The sequence below is a fragment of the Dreissena polymorpha genome, chromosome 6, assembly GCF_020536995.1.
Source record: "Dreissena polymorpha isolate Duluth1 chromosome 6, UMN_Dpol_1.0, whole genome shotgun sequence".
NCBI classification, from domain to species: Eukaryota; Metazoa; Mollusca; class Bivalvia; order Myida; family Dreissenidae; genus Dreissena; species Dreissena polymorpha.
The window spans coordinates 2,303,146-2,318,956 of NC_068360.1; the positions used below are offsets into that span (position 1 = coordinate 2,303,146).

Genomic DNA, 15,811 nt, shown 5'->3' on the forward strand with positions numbered 1-15,811 from the left:
ATACAATTCGATTAGTTTTCTCTTTGGTAGGTTTACCAATAAGAGGCTGCCTGGCTGGTCACCAAAATGCTATAATGCCCTCAGTGGGATTTTCCATATTTATTAGCTCTACTGCCAAAGGCAGAAGAGCTTATGGGATGGCTTGGTGTCTGTGTGTGTGTGTGTTAGACATTGTCTTGTTTATCCGATGAAGTCCACAGTTTTCATCCGATTCTTTGCAAACTTACTCAGTGTCTTTAAATTAATGAGGACTCGAACCCTATTGATTTTCAGGTCACTGGGTCAAAGGTCAAGGTCACAGTGACTGGAAATAGTAAAAACTTGTTTATCCAATAAAGTCCACAGTTTTCATCTGATTCTTTTCAAACTTACTCAGTGTCTTTATATTAATGAGGACTCAAACCCTATTTATTTTCAGGTCACTGGGTTAAAGGTCAAGGTCACAGTGACTCAAAACAGTAAAAACTTGTTTATCTGATAAAGTCCACAGTTTTCATCAGATTCTTTTTAAACTTTCTCAGTGTCTTCATATTAATGAGGACTCGAACCCTATTGATTTTCAGGTCACTGGGTCAAAGGTCAAGGTCACAGTGACTCGAAATAGTAGAAACTTGTTTATCCGATGAAGTCCACAGTTTTCATCTGATTCTTTTTAAACTTGTTCACAGTCTTTATATTAATGAGGACTCGAACCCTATTGATTTTCTGGTCACTGGGTCAAAGGTCAAGGTCACACCTCGACTCGAAATAGTAACATGGTTTCCTGATGTTAACTCAAGAATGCTTAGGCCTAGGATCATGAAACTTCATAGGTACATTGATTATGACTGGCTGATGACCCCTATTGATTTTCAGGTCGCTAGGTCAAAGGTCAAGGTCACAGTGACAGTGTTTAAAGCAGTAAAGCGATTCAGGCCCTCATGGGCCTCTTGTTCAAATATGCAAGTATATGATCCTGCTTGTGCATATTTTAGGGCGACTGTCAAAAAGTCCTCGTCGCCATTTGAGTTCTTCCGTAAACTAAAGGGAGGTAACAGAGATGCAAAGAAGCCCAACAAGAACCTTTCAGTGGAGAAGAAAGGTCCTTCTACAATGGCATATCATTTCAGGGTAGGACTATTTGTTGCTTTTGCTTTCCAAAAAAGTCTATATGAACTGTGTTCTGAGAAAAGAGGGCTTAATGCATGTGTGTAAAGTGTCATCCCAGATTAGCACAGGTGAATCAGGGACCACACATTCAGCTTTTATGGAATTTTTCATTTAATGGGAGTTTCTTTGAAATAAAAATCCAGTCAAAGCAGAAAGAGTCTTCCTGATTAGCCTGTTCTCAATTGCACAGACTTATCTGGGGCTACGCCTCATGCACATGCATTAAGCCCAGTTTTCCCAGAGCACAGTTTATCACAGAGTCCTGCTAATAAGTCGCAATTATTGAACTTAAAAACAAATGCTCAAACACATTGGTAGAGTGTTAGGTTAGTTTATCTGGCTGAACATTCACAGATATATTATTTCACATGCCTTAACATTCACAGCTAGAGTTAAGTGAAATTGCTTTTCTTAAAATTCAAAGCTAGAGTGTTAAGTAAATTCACATGTCTTAACATTTACAGCTAGAGTGTTAGTGAATTCACATGTCTTAACTTTTACAGCTAGAGTGTTAAGTAAATTCACATGTCTTAACATTTACAGCTAGAGTGTTAGTGAATTCACATGTCTTAACTTTTACAACTTAAGTGTTATGTCATTTTGCATTTCTTAACATTCCCTGCTAGTGTGTTAGGTGAATTTACATTTCTTAACATTAAAGTGGCCTTTTCACGTTTTGGTAAATTGACAAAATTGAAAAAAGTTGTTTCAGATTCACAAATTTTTTTTTTAGTTATGATATTTGTGAGGAAACAGTAATACTGAACATTTACCATGGTCTAATATAGCCATTATATGCATCTTTTGACGATATAAGAACCTGAAAATTATAAAGCTTTGCAACGCGAAACAAATTAGTTATTTGGAGAGTTCTGTTGTTGTCCTTATATTTTTTGAAACTTCGAGGATTTGTTATTATACGCCCGTATAAAATACGGGACGTATTATGTGAAACCCCTTGGCGGGCGGGCGGGGCGGCGGGCGGGCGGCGGGCGGCGGGCGGAAGGCATCACTTTGTCCGGACTCTAATTCAAATTGTATTCATCCGATCTTCACCAAACTTGGTCAGCAGTTGCATCTAGTTGATATCTAGGCCAAGTTCGAATATGGGTCATGCCGGGTCAAAAACTAGGTCATAGGGTCAATAAGTGCATTTTCAAAGGGGCCACTTTGTCCGGACTCTATTTCAAATTGTATTCATCCGATCTTCACCAAACTTGGTCAGCAGTTGCATCTAGTTGATATATATGCCAAGTTCGAATATGGGTCATGCCGGGTCAAAAACTAGGTCATAGGGTCAATTAGTGCATTTTCAACGGCGCCACTTTGTCCGGACTCTAATTCAAATTGTATTCATCCGATCTTCACCAAACTTGGTCAGTAGTTGCATCTAGTTGATATCTAGGTCAAGTCCGAATATGGGTCATGCTGGGTTAAAAACTAGGTCACTGGGTCACTTAGTGCATTTCAAGGATTTAGCATGGTGTCCGCTCTCTAATTGAAGTATTTTTCATCCGATCTTCACCGAATTCGGTCAGAAGTTGTGTCTAAATGATATCTAGGTCAAGAACAAATATGTGTCTTGGCGGGTCAAAAAATAGGTCACAAGGTCACTTAATGAATTTCAAGCGTTTAGCATGGTGTCCGCTCTCTACTTGAAGTAGTTTTCATCTGATCTTCACTGAATTTGGTCAGAAGTTGAGTCTAAATGATATCTAGGTCAAGAACAAATATGGGTCTTGCTGGGTCAAAAACTAGGTCACTTAATGCATTTCAAGCATTTAGCATGGTGTCCGCTCTCTAATTGAAGTAGTTTTCATCCTGTCTTTACCAAATTTGGTCAGAAGTTGTGTCTAATTGATATCTAGGTCAAGTTCAAATATGTGCTGCTTAATTTTCAAAAATATATCATTTTGCCACTCAAATGGTAAAGCTATCAAGTTGTCCAAAACCTTCAAACGGGCGTATCTTGTGACAGTTTGGCACTCTTGTATAAAGTATCAAATGCATCACATATGGCATCATGAACGATGGCCGAGAGGTCTAAATGGGAGACTCTTTACTCCAGGACTCCAGGGGTCAGTTGTTCGAGCCTGGCTGAGGATTACCTTTTTTTCTTTTTATGCCCTCTTAGAAGAAGAGGGGGTATATTGTTTTGCTCATGTAGGTCCGTCCGTATGTATGTTCGTATGTCCGTCCACCTGATGGTTTCCGGATGATAACTCAAGAACGCTTATGCCTAGGATCATGAAACTTCATAGGTACATTGATCCTGACTCGCAGATGCCCCCTATTGATTTTCAGGTCACTAGGTCAAAGGTTAAGGTCACAGTGCCCCGAAATAGTAAAATGGTGTCCGAATGATAACTCAAGAACGCTTAGTCCTAGGATCATGAAACTTCATAGGTACATTGATCATGACTCGCATATGACCCATATTGATTTCCAGGTCACTAGGTCAAAGGTCAAGGTCATGGTGACCCGAAACAGTAAAATGGTTTCCGGATGATAAGTCAAGAACGATTCGGCCTAGGATCACGAAACTTGACAGGTACATTGATCATGACTCGCAGATGACCCCTATTGATTTTGAGGTCACTAGGTCTACAGTCAAGGTCATGGTGACTTGAAGAAGTAAAATGGTTTCAGGATGATAACTCAAGAACGCTTATCATATGGCTAGGATCATGAAACTGCATAGGTAGATTGATCATTACTCGCAGATGACCTCTATTGATATTCAGGTCACTAGGTCAAAGGTCAAGGTCACGGTGACTCGACTTAGAAAAATGGTTTCAGGATGATCACTCAAGAACGCTTACGCCTAGGATCATGAAACTTCATAGGTACATTGATCATGACTCACAGATGACCCCTATTGACTTTCAGGTCACTAGGTCAAAGTTCAAGGTCACGGTGACTCGGACACACTAAAATGGTTTCCGAATGATAACTCAAGAACCCTTACGCCAAGGATCATGAAACTTCATAGGTACATTGATCATGACTTGCAGATGATCCCTTTTGATTTTTAGGTCACTAGGTCGAAGGTCAAGGTCACAGTGACAAAAAACGTATTCACACAATGGCTGCCACTACAACTGACAGCCCATATGGGGGGCATGCATGTTTTACAAACAGCCCTTGTTAAATTTTATTCTTGATTTTTTTCTGGAGAATTGTATTTCCAATGTTTACATTTATCAATATAAAGCATTTAATGACAAACTTCAAAACATGCCAAAATCTGTGAAAAGGCCCCTTTAACAGATAAAGTGTTAAGTCAATTCACATTTCATAACAAACAGCTTCAATGTTTGAAAGTCTTAACATTCGTTGCTAGAGTCAATTAATGTCATATTTCTTGACATAAACAGCTTGAGTGTTAGCTCAATGCAAATGGCTACACATTCTCTATTCTCTTTTTATTGCTCTGTTTTCTTTTGTTGTTATTGTGATTCATATGTATTTATTATTGCTGTGTTGTTTCTGACTATGAGCTGTATTTGTAAATTTTTTGTCCTATTCTTTATTTCACAGAACTCCCTGACGGACCTTATAAACAAGCTCCAGGTGGCAAAGCCTCATTTTGTGCGCTGTATAAAACCCAACACTAGCAAAGAGGCATTCAAATTCGTCCCCGACTACGTCCTGGCCCAGTTGCGATACACGGGTATCTCTGAGACTGTCAAGATACGGAAGTTTGGTTACGCTCTACGGGTGACGTACCACGAATTTCTTGTCAGGCGAGTACAATCTTGGTTTCGATTCATGTAAAAACACTATTATTGGTTGGAAGTTCATTTTCGTTGATTATGTGGAGTAACCAATCCATCAATTTAATACAAACTCATCAGAACATTTCCAAACCATACTCCTTTTTTTTCCAAAACTCAGAAATCCACCATTAACATGTGAACAAAAAATGTTTTGTTTTTTTAAGCCACAAAATTTAATACAGACAAATAATTATACAAGATTTTACAATATATCTTCAGTTTTATTCACTTGGCCTTTATATAACTCCCGCAGATTTCTGTAAGTCAAATTAAAAGGATTTTGATTGAAAAAATAATGTATTCAACATCCAGCTGCATACATTTACAATTTTGCGTTCTGTCAGTATACTACATGTTCCTACTAAAAATTCATATTGTTTTCTCAGTTGTATTGAGATATTTGGAACCAGTTTTACTTTAAATGTATTGCGAATCACTGCTAAATGAGTGATAATTTTTTACACTATGGTATGTAATGCATAGGTGTATAAGATCAGTTAACCTTGGGTAATAGGCTATAACTAAAAAAATGTTGAAGAGTTATTGTCCCTGTTCTTAGGAGTGTGTCTCAAAGTCCTCTGTCAATATACGTGATTTTGTTTTAAATGTTTAAATTCTAAAAAGAGGTTTAAATTCTCAGAGCTAAAGTGTTTATATTGCTCATATTTTTGTATTCATAACAAAACAAGTGCCTGTGTTTTTCGCAGGTATGCAGCAATAGTGGCGTGTAGCCTGCCTAGCTTCTGTCCGTCCAACAACCGACAGAAGTGTGAAATGGTTGTACTGCATCTTAAGCTGGAGAATGTGCAGGTGAACGGTCTAAGTCTTTATCTGCTCAATTACAGTGTACCCTTTATTCACTCAGAAGAAAAGTGGAAATTGCTATATGCAAACCGCATAAAACCACAACAGTCTGCGAATGACTTGCAGTCTGTTTAGGTTTTATGCTGTTTCTGCGCATCTCTACATAAGGGTTGGAAATGAAGGGTTTAAAACTTGAATCTAGTAAGAAAGGTCTTAAATTTGATTTGATTTTCTAAGTGACTACAAACATGTTAAATGGTAAAGGGTAAACTATAGTTCAAAAGTGCTATTTTGAAAACTGATAATCCAATGGCCCTGTCCCGTGTATGAAATTTTCTATTTTTTGTGTAGAATGGTTTTGATGGTATATTATTTCTTTTTAAGAATAAAAGTGCTGTAATTGTTGGTAGTTTTCATGTTGTTAAATACATAAATTATGAATACAGGAATGTGACAAATACAATCGTACGCATTTTATATGAATGTCATTAATAAATACTTTACCAAAAAAGTAGATGCGGATATTCCAATTTGTATGTGTAACAAATATATGTGACACACTTAGCTGTTGTTGTTGTTTCAGTTCGGGAAGACGAAGGTGTTTTTCAAGTTGGACCATGTGACCTTGTTAAACCAGAAGGCAGTGGAGCTGGAATACAAAGTGACCAAGGCACAGTCTGGTAGGTCAGGGGGAGAGAGTGTAGGCACAGTCTGGTAGGTCAGGGGGAGAGAGTGTAGGCACAGTCTGGTAGGTCAGGGGGAGAGAGTGTAGGCACAGTCTGGTAGGTCAGGGGGAGAGAGTGTAGGCACAGTCTGGTAGGTCAGGGGGAGAGAGTGTAGGCACAGTCTGGTAGGTCAGGGGGAGAGACCAAGGCACAGTCTGGTAGGTCAGGGGGAGAGACCAAGGCACAGTCTGGTAGGTCAGGGGGAGAGAGTGACCAAGGCACAGTCTGGTAGGTCAGGGGGAGAGAGTGACCAAGGCACAGTCTGGTAGGTCAGGGGGAGAGACTGGTAGGTCAGGGGGAGAGAGTGTTTAACCTGAGTTTTATTTGTTTGTTCTAACCACCAAAGCAGGCATTAATTTATTTTGACTTGCACCTCATACCATTTATGCTTTATTGCATTGCATTTCTGGATTAGAAAGCAACACAATTAAACCTACTGAGGGTACCCTTCCCCCAAGAGCATGGAAAGAAAAGCATGCAACTGACCTGCAGAATGTCATTTTAGGCTTTTTTCAGCATTAATGAATTGTTTCCTCTTAAATGATCCTATAGTGGCAGCATATCTGCTGGATTAATACAGATGATGCTATTATTTGTGATGCATTTGCCATCCAATGATGAAAAAGGCTGATTTCTTCTTAAAGGTGGTATTTAGAAACATGACAAAATATATAATGCACACGGGGAAGCAATTCTTGTCATTCTTTATCGTCATTGAATGTCATTGTTTTTGTCAACTATTCACTTAATCAACTGCTTTTATAAAACACAATGGCGGATTATAACATTTATAACCAAACTTAACAGAAATGTTTCCTAGAAAGTCTGTTAACAAATGGTTTCAAAATCATTTTAATATCTAGAAAAATGTTCTTGTGGCAGCAATCAAAAAATAAAAAAGGAAAAACTTTTTAAAATATTCTTGTCTAAGACTAAAGATTGACTTCAATGTAAAATTTAATACATAAAAACAATAAAAAATAATGATGGGAAACATTATCATTAAAAAAATGTATGGAAATTTTACATTAGGATGACAGTTGCTGACAGTCTCAATAATTTGTAAGAAATAGTGAGAACATATATCATACTATTCCAAAAGCTTATCAGATATTAAAAATGTGTAAAAATTAAAGTTATTTTAAGATGTGATTTGTTGTTCAATTACAGTGGTCAGAGGTTTTCTTGGTAGACAAGTGTCTAAGAGGCTTTCTGTACAAAGGGAACAAGAGAGACAACTTGCACTGAAACAGGAAGAGTATGTTTTTGCACTACCTCCCTTTCAGTTAGTTCATAAAAATGTTTCACTTAAATTTTACATATACATATTTTATTATAATAAAAATGCTATGAAAATATAAGTCTGGCTCTAGAAAAACAGGGTATTAATGCATGTGCGTGAAATGTTGTCCCAGATAAGCCTGTGCAGTCTGCACAGACTAATCACTTTCTGATTATATTTTTTTAAAGGAAGTTTCTGCAAAACAACAATCCAGTCTAGGCGGAAATTGTTGTCCCAAACTGCACAGGCTAATCTGAACAAACATTAAGCCCCATTTTCTCGGATTAAGGCTCATGATAATTGACTATGGTAAGCATTTCTAAGTTAAACTTTCATTTCAGGATAAAGCAAATCACGAAGTCCCTGGAAGGACTAGATGATATCATCAGCGAATACGACACCGTCTTCATTTCCCCGGCCCCAGGAAAGGGTCAGCGACCTCCCCCACCAGCATCCAAGCCCCCGCCCAGTCGAGTTAGATCCCAGGTAACCACAGATACAGAATTCCCAGCACCACCGCCTCCCCTTGTACCTCCAGTGGCCATGGCGATGATGGAAGACATGTCCCATGTTGACCCTTACAGCTTGTATGATGATGCGGTATCTACAAATATACCAGGGATTGTGACTGCAGAGGTCACGCCTCAGCCAGCAAGGTATCTGAAATAAATTTTACTTTATATGATGTATAAACTTTAGGTAAGGATTTTTTTAACCAGGATTTTTAGTTAACTACGTGCTATATGAACTTATCTTATTTTTGGGCTTGACAGCCAAACTTACAAATCTTTAAACATCCCGGTTCAAAGCAAGTTAATAGGCATAATAGCATTGAACCAGCTTGTTGCTCTTTACTTATGTGTTTCAATCTGATATCATTTAACCTTTTTGAACATGTTCCAATATTATTGCATAAACTCTATCTATAATGCCCTCTGGTGGGGTGCAGAAACTTGACAAAAAGAGGGCTTGAACGGAAGAAATCGTGCATTAACAAGGCGATTTACGTGCCGTTCAAGCCCTTTTGTGTTTTTCATATCCATAATCTGGTCCACACGCAGTTACTTCCCTTCTCCAGCCTTCAACAACGGCGTTCGACGACTTTCCAAGCATAAATGGGGAACTGAATAAGCACCAGTTTCCTCATGCATGCAGAGATAATGGCAATGACTATTTCAATCCACTTTCCAACTTATACCATCTGCACTTTCTTGACAACAGCTTTATTGTATTGGCAACTAAGTTAAGGTTATTTACTCAACACTTTCAAAAGACTATGCTGTAAATTTAAGTGATTATGTACCTTAAACGATCCTGCTGTAAATTCCAAAATAATTCCTCATACCTTAATTTGCGCGACTGCATTTCAACTTTGCATTAATCCACTGTTTAAACACATTTTTAATCGTAAACTGCCTATCCGAAGGTAAAGCCTCGTCATTTCGGATGATGACCGAGTGAGGCATATGTAAAACACAACCTTTTACTGTATTGAAATAATCGAATTATTTTGTCGATGTCGAATGAACAAAACATTGTTTTCAATGATATTTTAAATTATTTTGGTATGTGTGATTTGTTTATGCAATAATAGCGAAGATACACATTTTCTCGGACGTGATAATCTGCGGGCGCTCTCAAAATCCGTTCCTGCCCTCGTGCTGCGCACTCGGGCAGGAACGGATTTTTCGAGCGCCCACATGATCATGCCCTCGAAAACGTGTATTATCCCTATATAATATCATTTTATATTTTTGGCATGATTATGCTTCTTCATTATTTATATTTACCTAGTTGTGTTTTGACATATTTTGCATTTCTATCCAAAGGTCACCAATGTCAAGGTTAAATGAAGGGGAGACTACAGCAGACCTGTGTGATGATGCTGTTATTCTGAGGACTGCTTCGAAAGGTTAGACACCAAAAAAAATGTTACTGTAGGCAAAGATTAATTCCATTTACAAGGCTGCTGTCGGCAACTTAAAGAATATTTATGTTATTTAAGAATCCACATTATATTATTATGGCCCAAGTCACCCAAAATAATTCAATGCGTTTAGAAGGATGTCAGTTTTCGGTACAAATTGTAGAATAATTACCAAGATTTATTTGCAGATTTGTGCGAGACACAACACCGTCTCTAGTGTGTATAGAAACTTTATAATTGAGCTGTGCTGTTGGAAAAATGGGCTTAATGCATATGCATACAGTGTTGCGCAAGATTAGCCTGTGTGGTCTACAGGGGCTAATAATGGACAACACTTTACTCTTTAATGGATTTGTTGATTTAAAGAAAGTCAGCTTAGAGAAAATCCAATTTAGGTGTCCAGGGGTGGTATTCCAGAAACATCTTAAGTCATTTCTTAAAAACTTTCACTTAAGTTCAAAATTACAATGTTTTGTATTTATTTATTAGATAAGGAATCACATGTTTCTTATGGTATTCCTAACATAACATTGACATAATAATATTATTTTGATGTAATTCTTGATGCCAAGCTATTGCAATAGGAAATGAAACACGTAAGAAAATTTTCCAATTTAAGGATAAGAATAAACTTTAACTTAAGATGCTTCTGGAATACGACCCCTGCACAAGTTATCTAGGACTACACTTTACTCACATGCATTCAGCCCAGCAGGGCTCAAATATATTGATGACCAGTTGTTTGCAAGATGTTCGTTAGAAACAATCAGTCAAGTATTTTGGGCAGGGAATATATTTTCCCGCAACATCAATCGGTCCGGATATAAAAGTATCCGAAAATGTGTATCCGAAATCATGACAAATTTCGTTAAAATATATTATATACCATTGATTTTGCCATTCATGAAGGTGGTATAATACATGTACAAGTAAAATTCCCTTAGGCATTTTTTTTTTAAACGGAACGAGTTTTCTTAACTGGTTTTATCATTTGGTATTTCATTGTTGTTTCGTGTGCTGTTTTATCAGACTTTTTTCATCGTTGTCAATATTATTAATCTGTGTAAGTCTATACCGATGTTTTAAATTGTTGTCGACTCGATAAAATCTTACAAACATGCACTGAACCAAACAAATGTCTGTGCGTAGGTTGGCTACTGACAACAACAAACCAAATGATTACGTGTGTGTATTTCAGAGTTTATTTGCAGGTCCTACTGGCCTCTTCACGAGGTTATAGTAGCACGACCTGCCCCTGTGACCTTTCAGGGGAGAAAGATTAATTTAGAGCCAAAGTAGGTCAAATTTACCCCGGCTTCCCGGGTATTCGCCAAAGAAATAATTAAGATCCAAATAGAACCAAATGATTACGAAATAATTTGTTGTCAAATAGTCCGATAGTTTAGATGCGTAGGGATTTAATCACGAAAGCGAAGCATTTGAAACCACGCATCTAATTTTCCGGTCGTGAGTTATTCAACAACAAAGTATAAAGTACACGAATTATTTCGATTCTAACACGGTTTTACTGAAGATTTATTCAATGTATATTATTTTTTTTGTGCACTATTTTATGTGAAGTTCCGCCCATAAAAATAACTTTCGGCTGTTCTGTCGATCAGATCCGCGACTTTCATTCATAATTATATTACCGGATTATTACGCTGGTGGAAAATGTATCATGTTTTGTTTAGTTACAGCGCGTGCATTCAGACGCGTATTTTCGGATGCGTCTTTAATCCGCTGTTCACATTCTTGGTCTGACGTGCAATAAACCGGTCCTGACCAGTTTAGAGACTGCAGCGAATGGTTTATCACACCTAAACGAGATAAGAATGTCATTAGGGTGTGTTAGCATGTAGACTGTGTAATCGATTTCATGACATGGGAATTTTAATAGCAAACAGAATAGGACCGACTGTTTGGGATTTTCAATTGGTCTTTCATTAACCCAATCGGTCTAGGACCGACAAAACCGAAAAAAATATGATCCCTGATTTTGGGTATTGGGCTTTTACCTAGATAAGTCAGTGTAACATGGCTTGGCTTCATTTATAGAGAATTGTTCATGAGCTCAACAATGTTTTTACCAGTCTAGTGCCCTGTACTTAAACTCTTTAAGTAAAATAGACAATGAAGCTTGTACACCTAATGGTAATTATTTAAAAAAATTGGTCTTACATGTATAACCAATTTGGTTGGTTGTTAAATATGCTGTAAAAGCCATTTTGACAGTAGAATGGAAATTAGCTTTAACATTGGTCTTAAAGACAGAGAAACAATGTTCAATGTGGTGGTTAGACTTTCAACAGGTTTAAACATCCTAAGGCTTTGCATTGATCACTCCAATGTAGTGGTTAGCTTTTCAACATGTTAAAACCCTTAGGCTTTGCATTGATCATTCCATTGTGGTGGTTAGCCTTTCAAGTGGTTTAAATTACTTCAGCTTTTGAATTGATCACTCTAATGTGGTGGTTAGACTTTTAACTGGTTTAAACCCCCTAAGGCTTTGCTTTTATACTTTCCTATGTGCTTGTAAGCCTTTCAACTGGTTTAAACCACTTAAGGCTTTGCATTGATCATTCAAATGTGGATATTAATTTTTCAAGTGGTTAAAATCTCTTATGCTTTGCATTGATCACTCCAATGTGGTGGTTCACCTTTCAACTGGTTTAAACCCCCTTAGGCTTTGCATTGATAATTCCAGAGTGTTGGTTAGCCTTTCAACATGTTTAAACCCCCTAAAGCTTTTCATCGATCACTTCAATTTGGTGGTAAGACTTTCAACAGGTTTAAACCCACTGAGGCTTAATTGATCACTCCAATGAAGTGGTTAGCCTTTCAACAGGTTAACACCCTTAGGCTTTGCATTGATCATTCCAATGTGGTTGTTAGCATGTAAACTGGTTTAAACCCCTTGAGACTTTGAATAGTCTCTGCAATGTGGTTGTTAGACATTCAACTGGTATAAACCCTCTTAGGCTTTGCCTTGATCATTCCAATGTGGTTGTTAGCCTTTCAACTGGTTTAAACCCCCTAAGACTTTAAAATGATAATTTAGAATAGGGTTGATAATTAAAATAGGGTTGTTAGCCTTGCAACTGGGTTAAACCCCCTTTATAATGATAATTTAAAATAGGATTGATAATTAAAATAGGATTGATGATTTAAATATGGTTGTCAGCCTTGCAACTGGTTTAAACCCTCTAAGGCTTTTCATTGATCATTTCAATGTGGCTGTAGGCTTTTAAATTGTTTTAAACCCTCTAAGGCTTTGCATTGATCGCTCCAATAGGATGGTTAACCTTTCAACAGGTTTAAACCCTCTTAGGCTTTGCATTGATCACTCCAATAGGATGGTTAACCTTTCAACAGGTTTAAACCCTCTAAGGCTTTGCATTGATCACTCCAATTGGATGGTTAACCTTTCAACAGGTTTAAACCCTCTAAGGCTTTGCATTGATCATTTCAATGTGGTGGTTAGACTTTCGAATGGTTTAAACCCCTAAGGCTTTGCATTGATCACTCAAATGTGGTGGTTAGCCTTTATGCAGGTTTAAACCCTCTAAGGCTTTGCATCGATCATTCCAATGTGGTAGACTTTCAACTGGTTTAAACCCCCAATGCTTTGAACCATCATTCCTATGAAGAGATTGATCCCTTTATCATATTAGTAGTTTGTATGTTTAGTTTTATATAATCCTTTTGTTGGCCTGTATTGCATAAGAAAAGGGGTTAGAAACAAGAGTTCCTACCTTAATGTTTCTGGAGTTTTATCATTCTTAATTTGATGCACTTCTGAACAAAAAATGCTTCTTTTCTTCTTAATGTTTGAAGAGGTTATTATCATTGGAGTGTTTGAAACACTGGCAGATCAGTTTTATGCTTCTGGATATGCATGAGGGAAACTCAGTGCTCTGGTTTTGCATGCATGCTGAACATATGGCTTGTCAATAACACATTTATCCATGCATGTCATCAACTGTTTAAGGAATTTGTTAACAGATTAGTTAAAAAAAAATTTTGTTTTTTTTAAGTATAACAGGTATGCAGCTGTCGCCAGGTGGTGAAATGTGGTGTCAAATATTACAAGCATAACCAGCTGATGCTTATCTATACAAACAGATTTAATGTTAATACAAAGGAATATTAATAAGCTCTTTCTGGGGTTCCAGCCTGTTGCCTCTTTATCAGTGAAATGTTACAAATTATTTCATCATGGAACCTTACAATGATTCATCATTTTCTCAATTAAAACAGTGGTTAGCTTTTCAACATGTTAAAACCCTTAGGCTTTGCATTGATCATTCCATTGTGGTGGTTAGCCTTTCAAGTGGTTTAAATTACCTCAGCTTTTGAATTGATCACTCTAATGTGGTGGTTAGACTTTTAACTGGTTTAAACCCCCTAAGGCTTTGCTTTTATACTTTCCTATGTGCTTGTAAGCCTTTCAACTGGTTTAAACCACTTAAGGCTTTGCATTGATCATTCAAATGTGGATATTAATTTTTCAAGTGGTTAAAATCTCTTATGCTTTGCATTGATCACTCCAATGTGGTGGTTCACCTTTCAACTGGTTTAAACCCCCTTAGGCTTTGCATTGATAATTCCAGAGTGTTGGTTAGCCTTTCAACATGTTTAAACCCCCTAAAGCTTTTCATCGATCACTTCAATTTGGTGGTAAGACTTTCAACAGGTTTAAACCCACTGAGGCTTAATTGATCACTCCAATGAAGTGGTTAGCCTTTCAACAGGTTAACACCCTTAGGCTTTGCATTGATCATTCCAATGTGGTTGTTAGCATGTAAACTGGTTTAAACCCCTTGAGACTTTGAATAGTCTCTGCAATGTGGTTGTTAGACATTCAACTGGTATAAACCCTCTTAGGCTTTGCCTTGATCATTCCAATGTGGTTGTTAGCCTTTCAACTGGTTTAAACCCCCTAAGACTTTAAAATGATAATTTAGAATAGGGTTGATAATTAAAATAGGGTTGTTAGCCTTGCAACTGGGTTAAACCCCCTTTATAATGATAATTTAAAATAGGATTGATAATTAAAATAGGATTGATGATTTAAATATGGTTGTCAGCCTTGCAACTGGTTTAAACCCTCTAAGGCTTTTCATTGATCATTCCAATGTGGCTGTAGGCTTTTAAATTGTTTTAAACCCTCTAAGGCTTTGCATTGATCGCTCCAATAGGATGGTTAACCTTTCAACAGGTTTAAACCCTCTTAGGCTTTGCATTGATCACTCCAATAGGATGGTTAACCTTTCAACAGGTTTAAACCCTCTAAGGCTTTGCATTGATCACTCCAATTGGATGGTTAACCTTTCAACAGGTTTAAACCCTCTAAGGCTTTGCATTGATCATTTCAATGTGGTGGTTAGACTTTCGAATGGTTTAAACCCCTAAGGCTTTGCATTGATCACTCAAATGTGGTGGTTAGCCTTTATGCAGGTTTAAACCCTCTAAGGCTTTGCATCGATCATTCCAATGTGGTAGACTTTCAACTGGTTTAAACCCCCAATGCTTTGAACCATCATTCCTATGAAGAGATTGATCCCTTTATCATATTAGTAGTTTGTATGTTTAGTTTTATATAATCCTTTTGTTGGCCTGTATTGCATAAGAAAAGGGGTTAGAAACAAGAGTTCCTACCTTAATGTTTCTGGAGTTTTATCATTCTTAATTTGATGCACTTCTGAACAAAAAATGCTTCTTTTCTTCTTAATGTTTGAAGAGGTTATTATCATTGGAGTGTTTGAAACACTGGCAGATCAGTTTTATGCTTCTGGATATGCATGAGGGAAACTCAGTGCTCTGGTTTTGCATGCATGCTGAACATATGGCTTGTCAATAACACATTTATCCATGCATGTCATCAACTGTTTAAGGAATTTGTTAACAGATTAGTTAAAAAAAATTTTTGTTTTTTTTAAGTATAACAGGTATGCAGCTGTCGCCAGGTGGTGAAAAGTGGTGTCAAATATTACAAGCATAACCAGCTGATGCTTATCTATACAAACAGATTTAATGTTAATACAAAGGAATATTAATAAGCTCTTTCTGGGGTTCCAGCCTGTTGCCTCTTTATCAGTGAAATGTTACAAATTATTTCATCATGGAACCTTACAATGATTCA

At 37.3% G+C, this 15,811-nt stretch overlaps 1 protein-coding gene and 1 long non-coding RNA gene across 2 annotated transcripts in view; both read left to right on the forward strand.

Annotated features, from left to right (window-relative positions):
• The window catches only part of LOC127834129 (unconventional myosin-XVI-like), a 165,942-nt gene that overhangs the window by 59,625 nt on the left and 90,506 nt on the right, over positions 1–15,811 (forward strand). Inside the window, exons 25-31 of the mRNA XM_052359758.1 lie at positions 975–1,110; positions 4,690–4,895; positions 5,636–5,738; positions 6,316–6,412; positions 7,628–7,715; positions 8,081–8,395; positions 9,569–9,651. Of these exons, the coding sequence (XP_052215718.1) occupies positions 975–1,110; positions 4,690–4,895; positions 5,636–5,738; positions 6,316–6,412; positions 7,628–7,715; positions 8,081–8,395; positions 9,569–9,651 (1,028 nt within the window). The remainder of the gene's footprint in view (positions 1–974; positions 1,111–4,689; positions 4,896–5,635; positions 5,739–6,315; positions 6,413–7,627; positions 7,716–8,080; positions 8,396–9,568; positions 9,652–15,811) is intronic.
• On the forward strand, positions 2,156–3,038 carry LOC127833243 (uncharacterized). The gene is made up of 2 exons (XR_008027271.1): positions 2,156–2,281; positions 2,438–3,038. It is a non-coding gene; the product is annotated as an uncharacterized LOC127833243 (long non-coding RNA).